The sequence below is a fragment of the Sinocyclocheilus rhinocerous genome, unplaced genomic scaffold (genome assembly GCF_001515625.1).
Source record: "Sinocyclocheilus rhinocerous isolate Xijiao unplaced genomic scaffold, SAMN03320098_v1.1 scaffold514, whole genome shotgun sequence".
Classification (NCBI taxonomy): Eukaryota; Metazoa; Chordata; class Actinopteri; order Cypriniformes; family Cyprinidae; genus Sinocyclocheilus; species Sinocyclocheilus rhinocerous.
Window position 1 is genome coordinate 298,119 of NW_015658605.1, and position 22,374 is coordinate 320,492.

At 35.9% G+C, this 22,374-nt stretch overlaps 1 protein-coding gene across 1 annotated transcript in view; it reads right to left on the reverse strand.

Moving 5' to 3' along the window:
- Positions 1–25: 25 nt before the first annotated feature.
- Positions 26–22,374, reverse strand: part of ganaba (glucosidase II alpha subunit a) — a 27,779-nt gene continuing 5,430 nt past the window's right edge. The window contains exons 5-26 of the mRNA XM_016531219.1: positions 21,780–21,959; positions 18,018–18,083; positions 15,520–15,577; positions 14,870–14,951; positions 14,653–14,749; positions 13,370–13,550; positions 13,002–13,155; positions 11,963–12,198; positions 11,431–11,557; positions 11,275–11,354; positions 11,012–11,152; positions 8,459–8,555; positions 8,283–8,384; positions 6,055–6,298; positions 4,667–4,731; positions 4,507–4,583; positions 3,089–3,163; positions 2,778–2,891; positions 2,451–2,563; positions 2,245–2,345; positions 529–1,304; positions 26–482 (exon numbers count right to left, since the gene is read on the reverse strand). Coding sequence (XP_016386705.1) covers positions 1,195–1,304; positions 2,245–2,345; positions 2,451–2,563; positions 2,778–2,891; positions 3,089–3,163; positions 4,507–4,583; positions 4,667–4,731; positions 6,055–6,298; positions 8,283–8,384; positions 8,459–8,555; positions 11,012–11,152; positions 11,275–11,354; positions 11,431–11,557; positions 11,963–12,198; positions 13,002–13,155; positions 13,370–13,550; positions 14,653–14,749; positions 14,870–14,951; positions 15,520–15,577; positions 18,018–18,083; positions 21,780–21,959 — 2,500 coding nt within the window. The 3' untranslated portion in view covers positions 26–482; positions 529–1,194. The remainder of the gene's footprint in view (positions 483–528; positions 1,305–2,244; positions 2,346–2,450; positions 2,564–2,777; positions 2,892–3,088; positions 3,164–4,506; positions 4,584–4,666; positions 4,732–6,054; positions 6,299–8,282; positions 8,385–8,458; positions 8,556–11,011; positions 11,153–11,274; positions 11,355–11,430; positions 11,558–11,962; positions 12,199–13,001; positions 13,156–13,369; positions 13,551–14,652; positions 14,750–14,869; positions 14,952–15,519; positions 15,578–18,017; positions 18,084–21,779; positions 21,960–22,374) is intronic.

The following is a 22,374-nucleotide window of genomic DNA, read 5'->3' on the forward strand; positions in this document are numbered from 1 at the left end:
ACTGAAATAAAACACTCACCAAACATCAGTTGAGCCACTTTATTTTCATCCAGTCTTTGCTTCCTAAGCCAGAGACGTTTATTACAACAACACTTTTCGACTTTGCAATCCTATTTTGTGCCCTTCATTTTCTTACAGTTTTTCATAAATTCACACCCGCCTGAATCCTTCAAAATCAACCCACAAGCCTGCTCAGTGTTGGACAAAAGAGTTTTTTTCCTTTTTTTTTTTTTTGAGTTGTTTGCTTGTCTTAGGGTTTTCGTGCTGCTCAAATCCATCAGTCTCTTTCAAATAAGCCTCAAAGTCACTTAGAGGCCTTACAACTTTACAAAGAAAACCGTACTACTAAATACATCATTGATGGCTTCTGTGCTCTAGTAAACAAAGGTATAACACATATCTATTAATACATTTTGAAACATTACCAATTAAAAAGTTGGTAATTTATTTTTCATTGGTCATTTAGTTTTTGGAAATGACTCCTTATAAAGTAATCGAGTCTCACAAAAAAACAAAAAAACAAATCACACTTCCTATACAAATGGGAATTTGGTTGTAAATTCTGCCAAAAACAATGGTCCTAAAGTATATTTATTAATATGTAATGAAATATTACTTATTTCTTTAGATTTGATTAATAATTTTATACAAACTATTATTTTCCCATATGCACCAATTTAAAACTTGCCCAGTGAAAAATGGAATAAAATAAAAAAAAGAAAGAAAACAAAATCTCAGTGCAATCAGTTTTGTATTTCTGGATGTTAAAATTTATTTGTAATGCCAAAACACTTCATGACCTGAGAAAAAAAAAATCTAATTTGTACAATCTATAAATTAACATCCTGTATGTTATTTCTTTGTTTTAACTTTCAACCAATTATTAAATTGCTAATTTAAATGACAAATGCCTGTCTAAACGAGACGTTGCAGCCTGTCATGTGAAATCACACAATAGAGTTTAAGTCAGTATGTCTTCAAACACCTCTCTTAATATCCTGGTCCTGTACTTCACTGATGGCTTCCCAAAATCTCTTTCATATTTGTCTCAACACATATCATCTTAAAAAACATTTGATTTTTCTGTGCATGTTCCCATTCTCTGTTTGGTCTCTCATTTTGTAACGTTTGTGTGTGTGGTCATGTGACATTAAGTGCCGTTCTTTTCTCTGTTGTTTGCATGTCGTACTTGTGTTACCGCAAGATTACGGTCCAGTCTGCCGCTGCGTTGACCCCTGGCTTACGTAGAGTCAAAACTGCAAGTGTAGAGTCAAACTCAAACTCTAAAGCCGACTCTGTATCATCTGAAAAAAAAAAAAGACAAAAAATTAACTCTGTATGTTGTGCAAAATCAGTGGTTCTCAACGGGTCTTACTTCAGGACCCAAATTTACTTCGGACAACAATGGCGACCCAACACAGTACCAAAAATGTTTACTGTAAAAAAAGTGGAAGAAAAAAACAAACAAATGGAAATGTATTTTTATTACCATGAGCTGCATAAACCCAACAACAACATATGTCTATTTAAGTACAATTGTATAAATGTTTGGTTTCTAAATGCTGTCAGGTGCCAATAAATAACTGCACTAAATGCATTGTTGACAGCACAAACTATTATCATTGCTGTACACGAACCCATATTTAAAGGGACAGTTCACCTAAAAATGACAATTCTGTCATCATTTACTCACCCTCAAGGTTTGGAAACAAACAGTTGGAGGAAGCCAGTAACTTCCATAGTATGGAAAAACAAATACTACGTCAATGGCTACCATTCGGTCACCAACATTTTTTTTAAATATCTTTTGTTTTCAGCAGAAGAAAGAAATTCATACGGGTTTGGAACGACTTAAGGGTGACTAAATGATGACAGAATGTTCATTTTTAGGTGAACTAGCCCTGCGCCATATTTTTGCGACATCTTTTGTTCAAGTGTGCTGTAGTAAAGTTTTATCAAATGATGTATGCATTTAAATACATTGGTTGATGATTTCGCCATCTCATATTTTTTTGGTCACATAGGCCTTGGACATTAAAAACAAATGGACAGCATTTTTAAACAAGCCTGTTATTTGAGTAGTTGTTAGATGCATGATAGAAGCCTGTGAGAATGCCAAAGCAGATTGCGTGACATTAGCAGATGCTTTGACCCATAGACACTTCAGGAAAAACACCAGCAATTTATCATAAGAAAGCCAACCATATTAGCAGTAAAGCACTGTAATATATCAGTGACTCTGACCTGCATTTTTCAGAGTAGCAGAGGACGGTTGACTGCCTCCGATGATCACAATCTTCTCTATCCAAGACGCAGTGGAAAACTGGGAGTCTGGGGCCAGATTTCTGAGGAAAGAAAAATGAAGAACAGAGAGATGAGAGACCAAAAGATAAGAAACAGCATGGCAATGCCGTTTTTAACAGCTGTAAAGAAAAAGAGAGCAGACCGACCTGGAAGACAGCGTGTTGGCGGAGAAAGACAGATGTCTGTGGACAAACTGCTTTGCTTTTTCAAAGTTGAAGGTATGGAAGTCATCGATGTACAGCTCTCCTTCAGCAGAGCCCTGAAGCACAAGACAGCAGTCAGCGTGAAGCACTTACTATACACAGATGAAAACAATCCATCTACAATGTCAAGCATGTCAAATATGAATACATGCATATATGTAGACACATGCATTTTCTGTAAAGCTGCTTTGAAACAATGTGTACTGTGAAAAGTGCTATACAAATAAATCTGAATTGAATATATATATACATAACAGGATACGGATTTACCTGAGAATTGAGAGCAGCATAGAGAGTGTATGGGTCATTCTCCATACAGGACGAAGATCTCCTAACTCGGTCTTTCCTGCAGATAATGGACCCTCCTCGCTGGAAAACTGGGATCTGGAACACGAGACGCGACGGACAGAAAGGAAGGATTTAGCTGTCTGATAAAAGACTAAAACAAAATATAGCTGAAATAAGTGCATAGGAAAACTTTGGAATGCAAAAACAAAAACACAGTCTGTTCTGGCCCCTAGTTTTGCAGTCAGTCTTTAAAAACCAATGGAAAGTCAGAAAGTGAAAACGTCCGGGCTTACGGAGCTCATGGTGACAGGAATGTAGAGGCTCTGCTCCCCATCATGCTTCTGGAAAGTGTGAACATCATACCAGACCTACAAGAGCAACCCAGAGGAAGAGATTGAGACTTCAGAGATAGTGGTCGACCGATATAATACATGTAATTACAGTAAATGAGAGACATGCAGAAAATTGGTGAAACTAAATGGACATTTATTATGCATAAATATTTATTAAAACAAATAAAAAAATTTAAACAACTGAGGTAACAATTAGTGCAGCCTTTCCTTTTCTTTTGCTCAAACATCTACAAAAAAAATATATTTATAAAACCTAAACAATTAAAATGTAAACAACAGAGGGGTCATATGATGTTGCTAAAAAAAACATTATTTTGTGTATTTGGTGTAATGAAATGTGTTTATCAAGTTTTTTCAATTCAAGTTTATTTATATAGCGCTTTTCACGATACAAAACGTTGCAAAGCAACTTTACAGAAAAAAAATAATTATAGTATAGGATAGTTGGTTAATAATAAAGATATATGTCTCTGATCGGTTTCGTTTTGCTTGTCTGTTTAATTGTAAAAATAATAAGCCTGAAGGCGTATAATTACATGTTTGGTTATCAGCATATAGCAGCATTAAATAAGACCGGAACATATGAAAAGGTTAGGATTTGTTAGGATAGGACAATATTTGGCCGAGATACAACTATTTGAAAATCTGGAATCTGAGGGTGCAAAAAAATCTAAATATTGAGAAAATCATCTTTAAAGTTGTTCAAATGAAGTTCTTAGTGATGCATATTACTAATCAAAAATTAAGTTTTGATATATTTACAGTAGGAAATTTACAAAATATCTTCATGGAACATGATCTTTACTTAATATCCTAATGATTTTTGGCATAAAAGAAAAATCTATAATTTTGACCCATACAATGTATTGTTGGCTATTGCTACAAATATACCCCAGCGACTTGAGACTGCTTTTGTGCTCCAGGGTCACATATCTGAGGAAGAGCCAGTTGCGGGATTGTTGATTGATTGTGAGGTAAACACGGTTTCATTTTTGTTTGAATTCGTTTATATCACATCTGTGTCTCCCACTGGAGCTGCCGCTGGACTGCGGATCTGATGTCTCACGGTACGTTTGAATAAGACTTTGCTGCACGCCGGAGTGTAATTGTATGTAACACAACGATTGGTCATTTTACTGTCTGTCAGGTGCTGGCTTCACATCCGAGTGGCTTGTCTTAAAGAGCAAGCATAAATGCACGATATGGTGTCATAATCCGTTTTGAAAAACATCGGCCACACGGAAAGTCTTATCGGCAGATATTAAAAAAATTCCAAATATCGGCCGACCACTATTTAGAGAGACTTGGAGATGAAAACCAATTCAGGTTGTTCCATTCAGTGTTGAAAAATACGTTACCTCTCCTTTCCCCGGCAGATAGGCAGTAACAGCAGTAGCACCCTCATCAGTGACGGGATGCACCAGCAAATCCTTCCCTGTGAAGAGAAATAACCCTGTGTTAGCCGTCTCTGCTGCAACATTTATTTGGACTAATTATAACTCATGTTTAAAAACTCACCGATCAAGTACTCATCCTCGATTGAGAAAGTGGCGACATCATTAGGATACTCTACCCATAAAGGTCTGTGAAAACAGAGAATTAATAATACGAACCCCTAATTAACGTTGTTTGAGAACTGCTGTTTTTGAAAGCTAATACCACATTTAATAAAATAAAACTTTTGACATTAGTTCTCACCAAGTTAATGAGTAAAAATGTGCTTAAAAAGTAATTTGAGCAAAACTGTGTAAATGGATTGTCATCAGGGTCAGAAATGAACTTTTTTTCATTAAGGGGCGATATTTGGTCACTGGTTTTTTTTTTAAGGGCATTTTTATAATTAATTATTAAATGTACACTACCAGTCAAAGGTTTCTGAACAGTAAGATTTTTAATGTTTATTAAATTAGTCTCTTCTGTTGACCAAGCCTGCATTTATTTGATCCAAAATACAGCAAAAGCAGTAATATTGTGAAATATTTTTACTATTTAAAATAACTGCTTTCTATTTGAATATATTGTAAAATGTAATTTATTTCTGTGATCAAAGCTGTATTTTCAGCATCATTACTCCAGTCTTCAGTGTCACATGATCTTCAGAAATCATTCTAATATGCTGATTTGCTGCTCAAGAAACATTTCTGATTATTATTATTATTATTATTATTATTATTATGTTAAAAACAGCCGAGTATAATTTTTTCAGGTTTCTTTGATGAATATAAAGTTCAGAAGAACAGCATTTAGTTGAAATAGAAATCTTTTGTAACATTATAAATGTCTTTATCATCACTTTTGATCAATTTCAATTTTTGATCAAAAGTATTCATTTCTATAATCAATTGATAATCGAAGGTGGCAAACGTGTATTTACACGACAATTGCATCATGTTATAAATAGCCTACATAAAGTATATACATTTTAAAATTAAAAACAGGCTGCCATATTATGATAAAAATCACTATATTATTGCTCTTGATATTGTAATAATGATTATTAGCAAAATGGATCTCTTACTTGCATGGCATCTGCCCTTTGTTGTTTATGATAAGCTAAATCACAAGAGTGCAGAATCGATCTGTTGAGCGCATGCACTGAACAAAACTCCAGCGTTTTCAGAGCGAACTAACTTAACAGAATCCTGTGTGATTGATTATAATGCTCAGTGATGCAGAAAAGGAAATCTGATGCAACATGAGCAGCTCTGAATGTAATGCTGCAATCAACAATTCATTGATGTTCACATTTCACTTTAATCACGAAAGCCATAATACGTTTTGTTTAATTTCTTAAACCTTTTTTCCCCCTTTACACTGAATTTGGGAGGCATTATTGTTCATTTCGGTGGCATGTTTGCCCCAAGCCCCAGTTAATTCCCGGCCCTGATTGTCTTGGGCTGGCTCACCTCACAACAGGATATCCAGTGCGGTGTGCGTTGTAGAAAAGCTGGTACCAGTACGGCAGGAGAGCGTATCGCTGGCGTATGGCCTCCCGGATGAGGGCGGTGTTCTCGGGTCCGAACAGCCAGGGTTCCCTGCGGGGCGTGTCTATGTGAGCATGAGCGCGGAAAAACGGCTGGTAAGCTCCCGCCTGGTACCATCGCACCAAAAGCTCAGCGCTGGGATGTTTAAAGAAACCGCCAACATCAGCTGAGGGAGAGGAAGACAAAGGTACAGCATGAGAGACTAAATGAAAAGCATTCATAAAGCAGCACTTAAAGGATGCCAGCAGACAACTGGGAGTAATATACACTACTGGTCAAAAGTTTGGAAAGTTGGAGTCTTTTATGCTCATCAAGGCTGCATTTATTTGATCAAAAATACAGTACAACAGTAACATTGTGCAATATTATTACAATTCAAAACTTGTCTATTAAGTATTTTAAAATGCAATATTACACTTTTCAGTTATTCTCATTTACGGACTAAAAATGTTGTTGACTGACACATAACAATAAGTTTTTGTGTGTAGTTTGTGATATTACATTTACATTTAATCATTTAGCAGACGCTTTTATCCAAAGCGACTTACAAATGAGGACAATAGAAGCAATCAAAACTAACAAAAGAGCAACAATATATAACAGGGTTTCTGCAGACACGAACAAGTTAAATTTAAGACTTTTTAAGACCTTTTTAATACCACCTTATATGAAATGTAAGACCTAAACCTGTAATGGAAATACACATTTTATTACATACATATATGTAATATTTAATGTGTATAAATTAAAAAGAAAACAAATATCATTGCTGTAATAAATGATATTTATTACTATGATATACAGTGAACTTTTCATGTCAGCAGACAATATTCCATATAAAATATCCCCGCAAAATAACTGCATCACTGAGATTTTTGGTGGAGTAAACAATTTATTCTGAAGCAATATTTTCATCAGTGTTCTATCAGCTTTTACATACTTAAATCTGCATATTTACCTTTACAAAGGCCTATTTTTAACCTTTCTAGATGTATGCATAATCTTACATGTCAAATTATTACAATTTATCAATAAATTCAATATACACTATAGGGCTGCTACCAGTCAGATTAAATAATTTACACTGCAAATAACAATAATTACAACTGCAATAAATAATGTTATGAGATTAATGTTTTAAATGCATTTATGAGTATACAAATAAGAAATGTTGAGGGGAAAAATGCATACTTTTCAACAAACTTCTCAACTGAACTACCACTAAGGGACGGTAAGTGAATATTGAGTCATTCATTCAACTGATTGAGGGTGTTATCATGCTGCTATCTTAAGGACTTTCGTGGACAGCTGACTCCTAAAGTTTTTGATATTCTTCATATTCTGTGTGGTGGTCAGATAAGTTTAAATAGGATAGAATAGAAAAAATAGAAAGCTAGTGTTAGTTTTTTTATGTATAAAAAAAGAAGACACATAGATAAAGTAGAATTAAAACAGAATAGAAAGTGCTAGAGTTAGAGGGTCAAATAAAGGTGGAACAGATGTGTTTTTAGTCGTTTCTTGAAGATGCAACTACTGATATTTGTATAGAATGACATACAGTCTCAACATTATCATCAAAAGCTCCTACAATAACCATAATTTGGCTTTAGCTCATTTATGCCATTTATGACTGGACAAAAATGTTATAAAATATTTATATTTATAAAAAATATTATATTGCATCACCGTTTTGTGCTGAGTATAAGCATCCTTTCTGTATATTCAATTATTATGCACTAAAATGCAACCGTGGCACATGCAATTGCCACTGAAAAAAAAACAAAAAAAACCACAAAAATGCCACAAATAACATCATAAAATGTCCTGGTAGGAGTGATTTAAGACATCAGATTCAGTAAAGATTCATAGAGATTCATGAAATAAATACATACTTTTTATTGTTTTCTAATTCCATACATATGTATTTGCATTTGTACTGCATAACAGTTTGAGTGAAAAAAAATTGTAATTAATAAAATGAACAATAAATCTCATACTGAGTGAAACAATTTTTTTTTGCCGTTAATTAACGTGTGACTTTAAAAAGTTCTCTTTTGGTGGCCGTTGTTTAAATGTGTGCAGTCTTGTTTACCCATTCAACATAATTTCTCATCTGCATATACTAAAGGTTTACTAGAGGAACTGCTCACCTCCACAGAAAGAGATGCCCGCTAAGCCCAGACTCAAGCACATGGGGATGGAGATCTTCAGATGACCCCATTCAGCGGCGTTATCTCCCGTCCACACCGCACCTGAGCCACGGAGAGAGGAATTGATCACCAAACGCTCCGGTACAAACACACCATGCTTGTGTGTGACGTCTCACCGTAACGCTGGGATCCAGCAAAGAACGCCCGGGTCAGAACGAAAGGTCTCTCCACACCTCCTGAACGCTCAACCAGGCCGTCAGCGGTCGCCTTTTGCTGGTGACACAAAAGTATTGTTATGAAAGAAAAAAAGAACTTTGGTCTTCTCAGTGTCACACATGCCTCTCAGTATTAAGTCTTTTAACACTGAGTGTGTCTCCATTTTAACGTTTTATCCATGTGATTCCTTAGGAGACCGATTTTTAACTGAAAATGTGAACTCTGAAGGATAAAGGCTTATCGGGTCAGATTAACTAGTCACACTGATAGCGGGGCAAGTTGTCTTGTGAAAAAATAATAATAATAATCACTGACGTTAGGAAATATCCAACCTCAGTGAGTTTGTGAAGCCTAGCTGTGAACAAAAGAATAAAAAAAACATTCTCATGCCCATTTCATACTTTTCATATTCTTAGCAAATCAAACCTCAATCTGCCTGTTTTTCTGGGTGGGTGAATCTTTAATATTTTTTGAGAATATGATGAAAATCACCATTGAAAAAATGTAATTAAAAATAAAAATGTCCAGACACATTATACTAGTGAGAATTTTACTAATATTAAAAATACTTAAAATTGGCAAAATTAAGCATACATTTATAATAATAATTTCATGGTTTTCATAATGATCATCTAAAACTATTATAAATAAATGCTTAATTTTGCTAATATTAAATATTTTTATTTATTCTAATTTTGGGGTTAAAATATGGCCTGGACATGTGGACATATGAGAGATTGACCAGAGCAATAATGTTGCAAATGTTTTTTGGAAACAAGTAGAGATGTAACGATTCGCGATGCGATACGATTCATGATACTGATTTCACGATACGATTTTCAAAATGAGATTTAAAGGGGTCATATGATGCGATTTCAATTTTTCCTTTCTCCAAATACTGTTCCTTTTAGCAGCATCATATGACCCCTTTAAGACAAATTATCAATGAAAAGGTGCCCTTTTATTATTTCTCAGACAAAACGCTGCACATTTCTTTGTGATATTGAAATATGTAAAATCACAAAACTAAATTGAAATTTTAAAACAAATCCCAAATCAAATAAATAAATAACACAAATAAAATTAATCTCTTAAAATAAACAAACTGAGGCTGTGGTCTTTTCATTTACAATTAGAGGTAACCAACAGGGCTGTTCAAAAAAAAAATTCTAATTTCGAATATTCGTCGAATTTAAAATAAAAATCCACATTCGAATGCAAAAACGTTGCATTCGAATTTTAGGTGTGCGTTAAGAGGCAGCCTTATCAGTGGCGCACGAGGTGCAATGACGATGTAAGTGTTGTTGCATTTTAATGTTTTGTTAGCCTATCCAGTTGAAGCCACTAGATTGTAGCGTTGTTAACACTAGCGTTGTTAATTACAAATATTGAGGGAAAAGAGAACATCAATGAGGAGGAGATGTTGTTTACGTCAAAACTGAAACCAAGCCGTTCACACAGAACGCATTTTCTAGAGGGACATCTATCACCGTTGCACTCGCGTCTCGCACAAAAGAAGCCGCATGTTTAGAAAGCCATGTAAAATTAAGTTTGTATTGTATTAAAGTCTGATTTTAGCTTTATGAAACTATACTACATAAAACACATCGGCACGAAACAGAATCAGCAGAAGCTCTGAATGAGACGCAGATTCACTCTCTGACAGCAGGTGGCGCTCATGGAACACCAGATACAGTGTTTCAAACACCATCTAAACTGTTCTGAAGATAGACAGTTCCCCTCAGAGATACATTCATATAAACCCCCACCACCAATTGTTTCACGATTCATTTAACATCTCAACAGACTTCAATCCTCACATATTTGCATCGATTTTCAACTGGCTCGGGGTGCATCGTTACCAGTGTTGGGCAGTAACGCATTACTTAGTAACGTGTTACTGTAATTTGATTACTTTTTTAGTAACGGAGTAATTTAACGCATTATAATTTTCAAAATAGTAATTTTGAGAATAGTTACAAGCCGAGGTCTCTATATGTTACTGCCGCGTTACATTGCTGACAGAATGCAGTGTTTTATAATCTAGAGATTGTAAAAAGGATGTAGCACACACGCTGTTGAGTCAAGTGCCAGTGGATTAGAGACCTGGTCCCGCGAGACCCGACGCAACAGCAGCGCGGGACAAGACTTGATAGGCGAGTGCAGAGACTAGTGTATGTGCGGGATGCGGGAGAATAAAATGATTCACAGGACTCCCGCAAAATAGAAATATCTAAACATAAAATATCTAAAACAAATAAATTGTTATTCATCTATTGCACAAAAGCAACATGAACTAATATAAAATATAAACGATTATCAGGTGCAAGCGTATGCAGAGTTTCTATTTAGGCTATAACACGTCTTTGCAGCGTCGAGCAATGCAGTGCTGAAAGTTGCGTGCTCACGAATCCTCTCATTATAACACACGAATTGTAGACATATATCCCTAGAATCAAGAACTTGTGTGGCTACAGAAAAACTGAATAAATAAATAAAAACTGATCTCTCACCACATAGAGGCCATAAAGGTTGTGAACGTCTCTGTGCTCCCAGCCTCCATGAAGAGCATCTTTGTGCATGGTGACTTCAGGCCCATTAAACACAGACGGCTCGTTCATGTCATTCCACACGTACTGATTCTCCATGGAACCCTGGACAAAGCCACGTGGGATTTAATAAAAATACAATCCTGAAATCATCAACATCAACACTTGAATTCTGAAAGACAGTCTAATAAAAAGCCAGGGGTAGCAGCGGTTCAGAAAGCCCTCACCTCATACTGCTCATAGGCAAACTTGCTGGCCCACCAGGCTCTCATCTCAGGGTTAGTGAAGTCAGGATAGCCCGAATTCCCTTCAGAAGAGAAAATAATGCTCTGAAGAGTTGATCACACTGACTTTAACAGGCAGCTGGATGAGTAGCTACACACCTGGCCAACACCAGCCTTCATAGTCTCCTCCATCTTTGTTCTTGACATAAAAGTTTTTGGAGAGAATCTCATTGTGAATCTTATAGCCGTTGTCCACCCTAATGTGAGGATCTACAATGGCCACTAGCTGAAGAGACAAAAACACGTCACTCGATTTTTATTAAAGCCTTTAGCAGTAGTTGAAATGCTTTCAATTTTGGACTGGGTGATACTTATTAGATATTTGAGTATATCATATATCAGTTTGCTAGCGATATAAAATTATAAGCTACGTTTTATTGAACATCTGGATGATTTGTATGCACTTTTTCTTTGGAACACGTAATGGTCAAGTAAAGCGTTATTGATTACTTGCATTATTTTTCCTTGCAACTTGTGAGTATAACAGCTTAAGGTTGGAATGAACCAGAAGTTGCAACAGACTTTGAGACACATTGTGAAGCCAGTTATCAAATAAGGAAAAAGAGACTTGATTTCATCCATTGATTGTTGATTGGATTTAAGATATCATTTCAGTCCCACAAACACTCACCTTGCGTCTCTTGTCCATTAGGCCCTGCAGCATTTCTTTAGGTTGGGGGAACTTGCTGGGGTCCCAGGTGAAGTAGCGTTTTCCATCTGCATGTTCAATGTCCAGCCAAATGAAGTCATACGGGATGTCATGCTCATCAAAGCCCTGATCGACAGACTTTACGTCCTCCTGATCATTATAGTTCCAGCGGCATTGATGGTATGCCAGCGCCGTGAGAGGAGGAAACGACTGAGTGCCTAAGGTGAGAGGGTTATGTTATGTCACTGTTTATAACACAGGGTGTTCATCCTTTGTTGGGATGGGGGCATAAATTAAGAGTATACCCACTTCTCAAGGAACCACTACACCACTGACACTATGCAATTATTAGACATGTTTATGTATCTCTTCCAGGTAAAAATGGACCCAAATGCATGAACAGAAAAACAAGTATTCCGGGATTTGTATTTTTGTCTTCTAACTGAATATGAAAAAGCATGAATGAGATTTGAAATCTAAAGACAGAGGGCAATATTATGCCAAAAATGACTTCAAAATGTCACATGTGACCCTGGACCGCAAAACCAGTCTTAAGTGTCAATTTTTCAAAATTGAGATTTATACATCATCTGAAAGCTGAATAAAAAATTCCATTGATGTATGGATTGTTAGGATAGGACAATATTTGGCCGAGATACAACTATTTGAAAATCTGGAATCTGAGGGAGCAAAAAAATCTAAATATTGAGAAAATCGCCTTTAAAGTTGTCCGGAACATGATTACTTAATATCCTAATGATTTTTGGCATAAAAGAAAAATCTATGATTTTGACCCATACAATGTATTGTTGGCTATTGCTACAAATATACCCCAGCGACTTAAGACTGCTTTTGTGCTCCAGGGTCACATATGGTTTTGAAAAATATGAGGGTGAGTAACTGATTACTAGTGAGTGAACTACACTTTTAAGTTTACAGAAATGTGTTTCCCAAGTTTAGCATTAACACCGTATGCAGAGAAGTGTGCGGTGGCACTTCCTTTCCCTGTGTGTTTGTGTACCTGTAAGTGAGGCATACTGAGTGAAGACATCTGCAGGTTTTGGTCCCAGCATGATAAAGACATCAATAATACCACTCTCAGATATCCAGCGTACATCCGTCTGAGGAGCTTCACTAGAAACTTGTACGAAGTCCAGTATTTTCCCAAACATCATCTGAAATACGAACACACATTTAAGGGAATTATTCTAAATCATTTGAAGAAATGCACTGATACCAAAACTGATTCACTTGATCAAACTAATGTTAACATCGGACAATACTGCAATGCTCCCCAGTATATTGTGCTTCCCTAATTTGAGCCTTGTCAACCAAAATCATTCGACATCGTACCAAAAACAATTAAAGGGCAGAGTTGCTCACTCTCACCTTTCCTGCAGTATTTGAGCTGATGTCCACCCATGTCTCTGCTGCATTGAGCCAGAAGATGCCCATGGTGCGGTCAGTGCTGTGAGATATGAGGACAGGAACTGCCCCATAAAGAGCCATTGGGTTGTGTAGCTCATACTGAAAAACATCCAAGTTGTACAGCCGATACGGGTCTGATCCACTAAGAAAAACAACACAATAATTGTTCAGTGGAACACTACGGTTTATGCGAGTTTGTGCCAGCATGAGAGTGCTAAAAAACTAAGAAGTGATAAGCTGTTGTCACATTTTTTCATAAAAATGGTTCTTTTAACTATTTTCAATGTTCAGTTTAGATTTGGCTGGTGGACAGCAAGACTAGCAGCAAAACCAGCAATAATCAACCTGGACCAGCATCAAAATTCGGTCTAGATTTGAATTCACATCTGCATTTGAAAAGTCCTCCTTTGATGATTAAAGGAACAGTTCACTCAAAAATGAAAACTTGCTGAAATCTACGTCAGAAGATGTAGATGAGTTTGTTTCTTCATTAGGTTTGTAGAAATGTAGCATTGCATCAGTGTCTCAGCAATGGATACTCTGCAGTGAATGGGTGCCGTCAGAATGAGAGTCCAAACAGCTGATAAAAACATCACAATAATCCACAAGTAATCCACACCACTCCAGTCCACCAGTTAAAGACAAAAGCTGTGTGTTTGTAAGAAACAAATCCACCATTAAGATGTTTTTAACTTCAAACTGTTACTTCCAGCTAAAATATGAGTCCTCTAGCCATAATAACGCTTCCAGTGAAAAAAGTCATGTCATTTTAATTAGAAGAGAAATTTGCACAGATCAAGCACCGTTTACGAGCCAAAACAGCTCTAAACAAATGTGTGTGGATTTTGATGTGAGAGACAACAGGAGATGGACTTTTTCACTGGAGGAAGCGTTATTATGGATTATGGACTCAACGGTTTTACATGTCTTAATGATGGATTTGTTTCTTACAAACACGCAGCTTTTGTCTTCTCCAGATGTTAACTGATGGGCTGGAGTGGTGTGGATTACTTGTGGATTATTGTGATGTTTTTATCAGCTGTTTGGACTCTCATTCTGACGGCACCCATTCACTGCAGAGCATCCATTGCTGAGCAAGTGATGCAATTACACATTTTTCCAAATCTGAAGAAGAAAACTCGTCTTAGATGGCCTGGCAGAGAGTAATTTTCAGCTTTGGCTGAACGATTCCTTTAAGTTGCTCACGTGTCCCACATCAGTCTCATGCGGGTGTAAGAACTCACTCTGTGTTTTTCAGTTTGAGTGTGTCTGCGTGTTCCGGAATGCCATAGACGTGTTCCACACCAGGGAGAGAAAAATCTAAACTAATAGACGATGGACCTGAGTTGAAATGGAGATAAAAAAAAAAAGATTGAACAAACAATAAATCTTGACTGTAATTATCTCACCAATATTCTTCTGAATACGTTATAGAGTAAAATGAGAAAGAGTGCAATATACCATTGGGCTTTGAATCAGTATGAGACTTAAATGTTTCCTCCCACATGCCCGGTTTATCCTCTTCTTCTTTTATCTGTCCATCCTAAATAAAAAAGAAAGAAAAGAAAGAAAAAAGGCAAACATTACACTATCTAGGTCTAATAAATCTGCATGTTAAACAAATTACAACAGGATAAGATAAGTCTAGTTGATTAAAACACATTTGTGACCCTGGACCACAAAACCAGTCTAAAGTGTCAATTTTTCGAAATTGAGATTTATACATAATCTGAAAGCTGAATAAATAAGCTTTCCATTGATGTATGGTTTGTTAGGATCGGACAATATTTGGCCGAGATACAACTATTTGAAAATCTGGAATCTGAGGGTGCAAAAAAATCTAAATATTGAGAAAATCATCTTTAAAGTTGTCCAAATGAAGTTCTTAGCAATGCATATTACTAATCAAAAATGAAGTTTTGATATATTTACGGTAGGAAATGTACAAAATATCTTCATGGAATATGATCTTTACTTAATATCCTAATGATTTTTGGCATAAAAGAAAAATGTATAATTTTGACCCATACAATGTATTTTTGGCTATTGCTACAAATATACCCCAGCGACTTAACACTGCTTTTGTGCTCCAGGGTCACATTTACACATACCTCATCCGTTCGCTGCTCCACATTCTCCTGTTCTGTCGCTTGCTCCAACTCACTTTTACTGCAAAGCATACAAAGTTTCTCTAAATACAAATACATACCGGCAATAAGCATGTTAAGGAGGGTGAATAAGAGATGCACCAATGATTCACTGATAATCAGACCAAAACAATACCGGTACCTGATAACATTTTGCAATTAAGCACAAATACATGGTGATTACACAACAAAACAAACATTTGTTGATTTGTGCATTTGAGCATGTGTCATCCCGCTAAAAACTACTCTTCAAATAATATTCTGGGTGAATGCAATTGTGTGGTTGCAAACACTGTTTAACAATGTTTGCATTAAACTATTTGAGCAATGGTGGGTGGAGTTAAGAAGGCTGGCTATTTGCACAGTGTAAACTGAGAAATTAAATGCTAGGTATTGGGTGTAGAAACAGTATAATGCACCTCTTGGGTGAATGCATCTCATTAAAAAAGAAAAAGAAAATATATCACTCATCTCATGACAAAACATTATTTTCATCCATTAATACAAAGAGGATGAATGATTTTGAGATGCACAAAGTTGTGTTTCAAAGACACATTTTGGACCTCTGTCCTTCTGCAAATAAACAATTATAACTTTCTATTTGTTCACTGAGTGCTCTCAAAAATTTGGCAAACTACAGGTAAAATACTAAAGCTGTGATATTTGTTACAACAAGTTTGTTGCACAGTCTGACTCAAATAATGGCTTGCATAAGTTTCAAGATTAAGGTTGTCGAGATACATTTTGGGGAAATTTTAAATAACTGTTGTTATTTAACAATTAGTTGTTTGTGTTTTGTTTAACCAAATACAGTTCCATGGTCAGTATGTGTTTATGGTAAATGTTTATGATCCACCAACAACTGGCAGGTGTGACAAAAGTACATTATGAACACAGCAGTTTATGACTGTAGATGAAAATACTACAAAACTAATGGCTGTAAAATCAAATGGAAACAATGATCACTGGTACACTAAAGATTTTAGGTACTACAATTATTATTTCAATCTAGAACATATATAATTTAGTACTAAATCAAAAGCAAATGGTATACTACTGGATAAAGGGTGCATACATAATTTGTGGTACTGCAGATATTTACACTACTATTGATTAAAACAAACAAGTTAACAAATCTTAATTAAACACTGAGTTTAAAGGAATTGTTCAGCCAAAAATTAACATTTCCTGATTATTTACTCACCCCCAGGGCCATCCGAGATGTGTAGGCTTTTCTTTATTCATCGGAAGAGGAATTAAGGTTTAGGAGGAAAACATTCCAGGATCTAATGCAATTCAATGGTGTTCACCATAAACCATTTCCAGAAAAAAACTGTTGAAATGTCCAAAACTCTTTTAGCAATGAACTGACACAAATACTTTGACACATAAACAACCATTCATTCCGCCGGTACGTCACATGAGATGTTGTGAATTAAACCGAGCTGGACTAAAGCAAGCATTTGTGGTTAAACATACACACTACCAGTCAAACGTTTTTGAACAGTAAGATTTTTAATGCTTTTTCTTAAAGAATTCTCTTCTGCTCACCAAGCCTGCATTGATTTGATCCAAAATACAGTAATATTGTGAAATATTTTTACTATTTAAAATACTTGTTTCTACTTTAATATATTTTAAAATGTAATTTATTTCTGTGAACAAAGCTGTATTTTCAGCATCTTCAGAAATCATTCTAATATGCTGATTTGCTGCTCAAGAAACATTTCTGATTATTATTATTATTATTATTGAAAACAGCTAAGCAGAATTTTTTCAGGTTTCTTTGATGAATAGAAAGTTCAGAAGAAAAGCATTTATCTGAAATAGAAATCTTTTGTAACATTACAAATGTCTTTATCATAACTTTTGATCAACTTAAAGCATCCTTGCTAAATAAAAGTATTAATTTCTATATTACACTGACTCCGAGCTTTTGAATGGTATAGTTTGTTACAATGTTACAAAAGCTTTTTATTTCAGATAAATGCTGATCTTTGGATCTTTCTATTCATCAAAGAATCCAGAAAAAAAGTACTCCACTGTTTTAAATATTAATAATAATAAATGTTTCTTGAGCAGCAAATCAGCATATTAGAATGATCAGTGTATAATTTTTTTATTTTTTCTGTAAATGACTGATTGTTTCGCTAGAGAAGACCAGCTGGGTCGTGTGGATTACTTTGAAGCCATCTAAATATAGATTTTGGACCGTCGGAAATGCTCTACGGTGAGCACCATTCACCTGCATTAGAGGGACAAAAATCCTAGAATGTTTTCCTCTAAAACATTAATTTCTCTTCATCTGAAAAAAGAAAGCCCTATATATATTGGATGGCCTGGGAGTGAGAAAATAATCAGGAAATGTTCATTTTGGGGGGAACTCTTCCTTTAAGTAAAAGAAACTATGACGTAAATCTAAGATTTATTTTACAGTCAAGAACTGGACGAATGGATATTACCTAGAGAAAATGCTCTTGAGCGAGTCCCACATGCTACCAACTGTGCTACTTATTTTATGAGAGATACTGCTGAGCGGGACAGAAGAGAGGAAAGGTGAGAAAAAGAGGGGAAGGAAAATAGAATGTGATGAGAAATTCAGTAAAAACATTTACAAATGTATCTCTGAATGAAACGTCTGACACAATTAATTGATCTGTCTTTAACTGGAAGATACAAATCTCAGAACCCAACATTTAAAAAAATAAATAAAGTGTAATTTTAATCTGAAAATATTCCCGGAATAATATAAGATCACAGGCATTAATCCTATTGTGCTTTCTACAGCACAAAACACCACAAACCAACCCAAATGGTGACCAAACGGACTGCAACGGTAGGGTTTAAATAAATTACATTCAAAATGTTTGACATTTGTTGAAACCTACCATGGACCCAAGGTTGAGTGTATATAAATGACGGCATATGCTTCTGTAGAACTAGTAAATCAAAGCAGTTCCTGTTGAAACTCAAGTCCAGCCTTACAGTTTTTACGTATAGCTGTAGCTTGTAATAAAAACCTCAATATATGTTTATTGTTATAATCAATGGTGGCTTCTATTTAAGAATTTCACATCATCCACATCAATGGTTCATGCGAACTTGATTTTGCTCAATTCTTAGAACTCTTTATTGAAGACTTGGATTTGGAAATTCCCATGAAGACGATGAAAGGGAAAACCAGAACTAAGATCACTGAAGAAAAAAAAAAAGAAAAAAAGGACGATCATTGATGTGCTCAACTGGGCTCAGATGAAAGCAGTCCTGCTTTAAGTGAGAGTTAGTGCAGACAGGGAAAGCCAGGAATGAAAAAAGAAGCAACGGCAAGAATACGAGTAGAAAGTGTGAGATCAACCCTCAGATTTAAACAGCGAAAACAGACAAAAATAAATAAAATAAAATAATAATTTTCATTTCATGCAAGCAGCAACAAACCCCTTAAAAGATCAGATCACTGGAAAAGAAAAACCTGGCATCATGTACTCACCCTCATGTCTTTCTTTTATATGCTGAAAAATGTTTTAATCCACACAAGGAAAGTTAGTTGCCTTTATTGTAAAGACAAACATTTTTTTTTTCAATGCATCATCTTTTGTGTTCTGCAGAAGAATGAAACTCTTATGGTAGTGAGTAAATAATGACAGAATTATAAGAAAAACCTTGTAACTAAATCCTAGGATACACTAACTGTTATGACTGTGGGGATCTCAAACTAAACGCATTAAACTTATGCAGAAACAGGCATCTTGTTGCTAGAAGATGCATGATAAATGAAAACAATGGCCACGTACACACTGCAGCTAAATTCGGTTGTCAGTTCACTTTTTAGCGCTTAATCCTGTTCTGTACGCACACAGTTCAGTCATTTACAGGAGTGACAACTGCATTCTGCAACCGAACCGAATCCCGAAAAACGCAGGTAGTGACAAACGCATTTACAGGATCTTATCAGAGTTGTGGTGCAAGAAATCAAAGGAATCAAGGCAAGTCTTGATTCAATAGTGTTGCCACATCTTGCTATAAATAAAAAAAAACAGCAAAGAAGAACAAGCCCATGATAAATCTGTTATCCATTATTGGAAATAAGCCACATACCTTAAAAACTCGACAGCTCTGTCAACAGGGGTATGCTTTAGAGCCCGACCGATATGGGTTTTTTGGGGCCGATACCGATATTAGGAAATAAAAAAAAGGCCGATATCGATATATCGGCCGATATTCTTTGTGTATATTATAGAACAATACCAGTCAAAAGTTTGGACACTTTCCCATTCGTGTGTCCACACATTTGACTGGTACTATATATTAGAATACAGTATATACATAAACAGAATATATATACATAAACACATTTTTTGCAATGATCACTCAAATGTGGTGATCAACCACTTCGCAGGGCACTTACGGTCGAATAAGACAACGCTTGAATGCCGCTGCCTGAACAAGTCCCTACTGAAGTGAAAGTGTTGACTGGTGTCACTATATCGAGAGGGTTCCTCAAACTGAAGGGATCCCCCGAATTTGGTGCGGATTCGCCGCGCCGTTACGGAGATATGGCCGTTCAAAGTTTCAATGGTTTTCCATAGACTTAAGCTTCAAAAGCGTTTCATCCAGGTCGCCAGTAGCAAACAATGGAGCACGCTCTGCTGGACAAACTAAGTAATTACACCATTTCAAGCATTTTATCTGCGTTATATGTTCTGTAAAAAAAATTTCATATCGGCGGCATATTCGCCGATACCGATATATCGGCAACAGGCTCATATCGGCCGATAATATCGGCAAAACGATATATCAGTCGGGCTCTAGTATACTTAAAATCGCCGAACATAATGAGTCTTTGGTTCTCGTTATGTTACTCTGGTCAAAAATAGCAGATACCAAATGCGGAAATGGCAGAACGTTTCTATGGTTACAACAGTGTCAATCATCACATTTCCAAGAGTGAGTTCTGTTCAGTACACACTTGAAACGATAATTTAGGGCGTTCAATCTCTTATTTAAATGGTGTTGTCACTCCTGAAACTTTACAGTGTGTACAAGGCCATTATGTGCTCTGAAATCAGCTCAAAATATCAAACATGTTTGATATCGTCAGACTGGATGGAAATCTGCCTTTAAATCTGCCTTTCAGCAAGAGTCATAGCGTCGACTTATCCAGACTGCAAATTTGGGCAAAACGTCTTGGCATTTGAATTCCAGCGTTAAAGGGATAGTTCACCCAAAAATGAAAATTACCTCATGATTTACTCACCCTCAAGCCATCCTAGGTGTGTATGACTTTCTTCTTTCAGACGAATCCAATCAGAGTTATATTAAAAAATGTTCTGACTCTTCCAAGCTTTATAATGGCAGTGAATGGGGACAGAGATTTTCAAGCCCAATAAAGTGCATCCATCCATCATAAAAAGTGCTCCACACGGCTCCGGGGGGGTGAATAAAGGCCTTCTGAAGCGAATCGATGCGTTTGTGTAAGAAAAATATCCAGATTTACAACTTTATAAAACCATTGGACTTCATAATCTCGGCCCCCATTCACTGCCATTATAAAGCTTGGATGAGCCAGGACATTTTTAAATATAACTCTGATTGTATTCGTCTGAAAGAAGAAAGTCAAATACACCTAGGATGGTTTGAGGGTGAGTAAATCATGGGGTAATTTTCATTTTTGGGTGAACTGTCTCTTTAAGGGGTTTGTTGCAACCAGGCCCTGATGTAGTTATTCTATTAATGGATGATTAATTAAGCTCATTCTACCATTTAAAAAAAACTGCTTGTTTCAATTTGTCTTAAAAATCGTAATGGTCATGAAAATAATGTCACAATTCAAGTGTAAATTATTTTTTGTGTACATGACAATTCCTTCTGATTTTGAGGTGAAATAAGACCAATAAATGTAATGGTCTTGCATTTAGCAGCAGACTACATAACCGAACATTACTGTGCATTGGTGTGAACGCTAACATAATTATAGTCATCTTTATAGTTAGGGTTAGGTTATCATTCTTAGTGTGAACAGGCTTTATGAAAGTAAGATCTAATCAGTACAAAAGGTAGAAAGAGAGAGACAAATTATACAGGAAAGCAGTGCCAACTTTTTAGTATTAAGCATTATTTTTTTGAATATTATTTCAGTATTGATTTTTTTTAATAGCTTATATGATGTGGGTAGCATCGGTTTTGAACTTTCTGAATGTGATGCCCTTTCTGTCCGCTGGACTCACGTGTCCTTGCGTGCTCGTAGGTGCTCGAAGGCCAGCAGGCCGCGGGAGTTGAGTGACACGAGCACTTGAGGACCCTCAACGATGTCCAGCCGAAACGGCTGAGCACTTACGATGAGCCGCTGATCTTTGCCACCCAGAGACAACACCAGACTATTCTCATCCTGAGAAACCACAGAGAGCCTGAAGACAGACACGAGACGTTCAACTGTTAATGTTGGTTTGTTTTTTTATGATTTGTGACCCTGGAGCACAAAACCAGTCTTAAGTCGCTGGGGTATATGTATAGCAATAGCCAAAAATACATTGTATGGGTCAAAATTATTGATTTTTCTTTTATGCCAAAAATCATTAGGATATTAAGTAAAGATCATGTTCCATGAAGATATTTTGTCAATTTCCTACTGTAAATATTAAAACTATAATTAAAATAAAAATAATTAAAACTTAATTTTTGATTAGTAATATGCATTGCTAAGAACACCATTTGGACAATTTTAAAGGCGATTTTCTCAATATTTAAATTTTTTTTTTTACACCCTCAGATTCCAGATTTTCAAATAATTGTATCTCGGCCAAACATTGTCCTATCCTAACA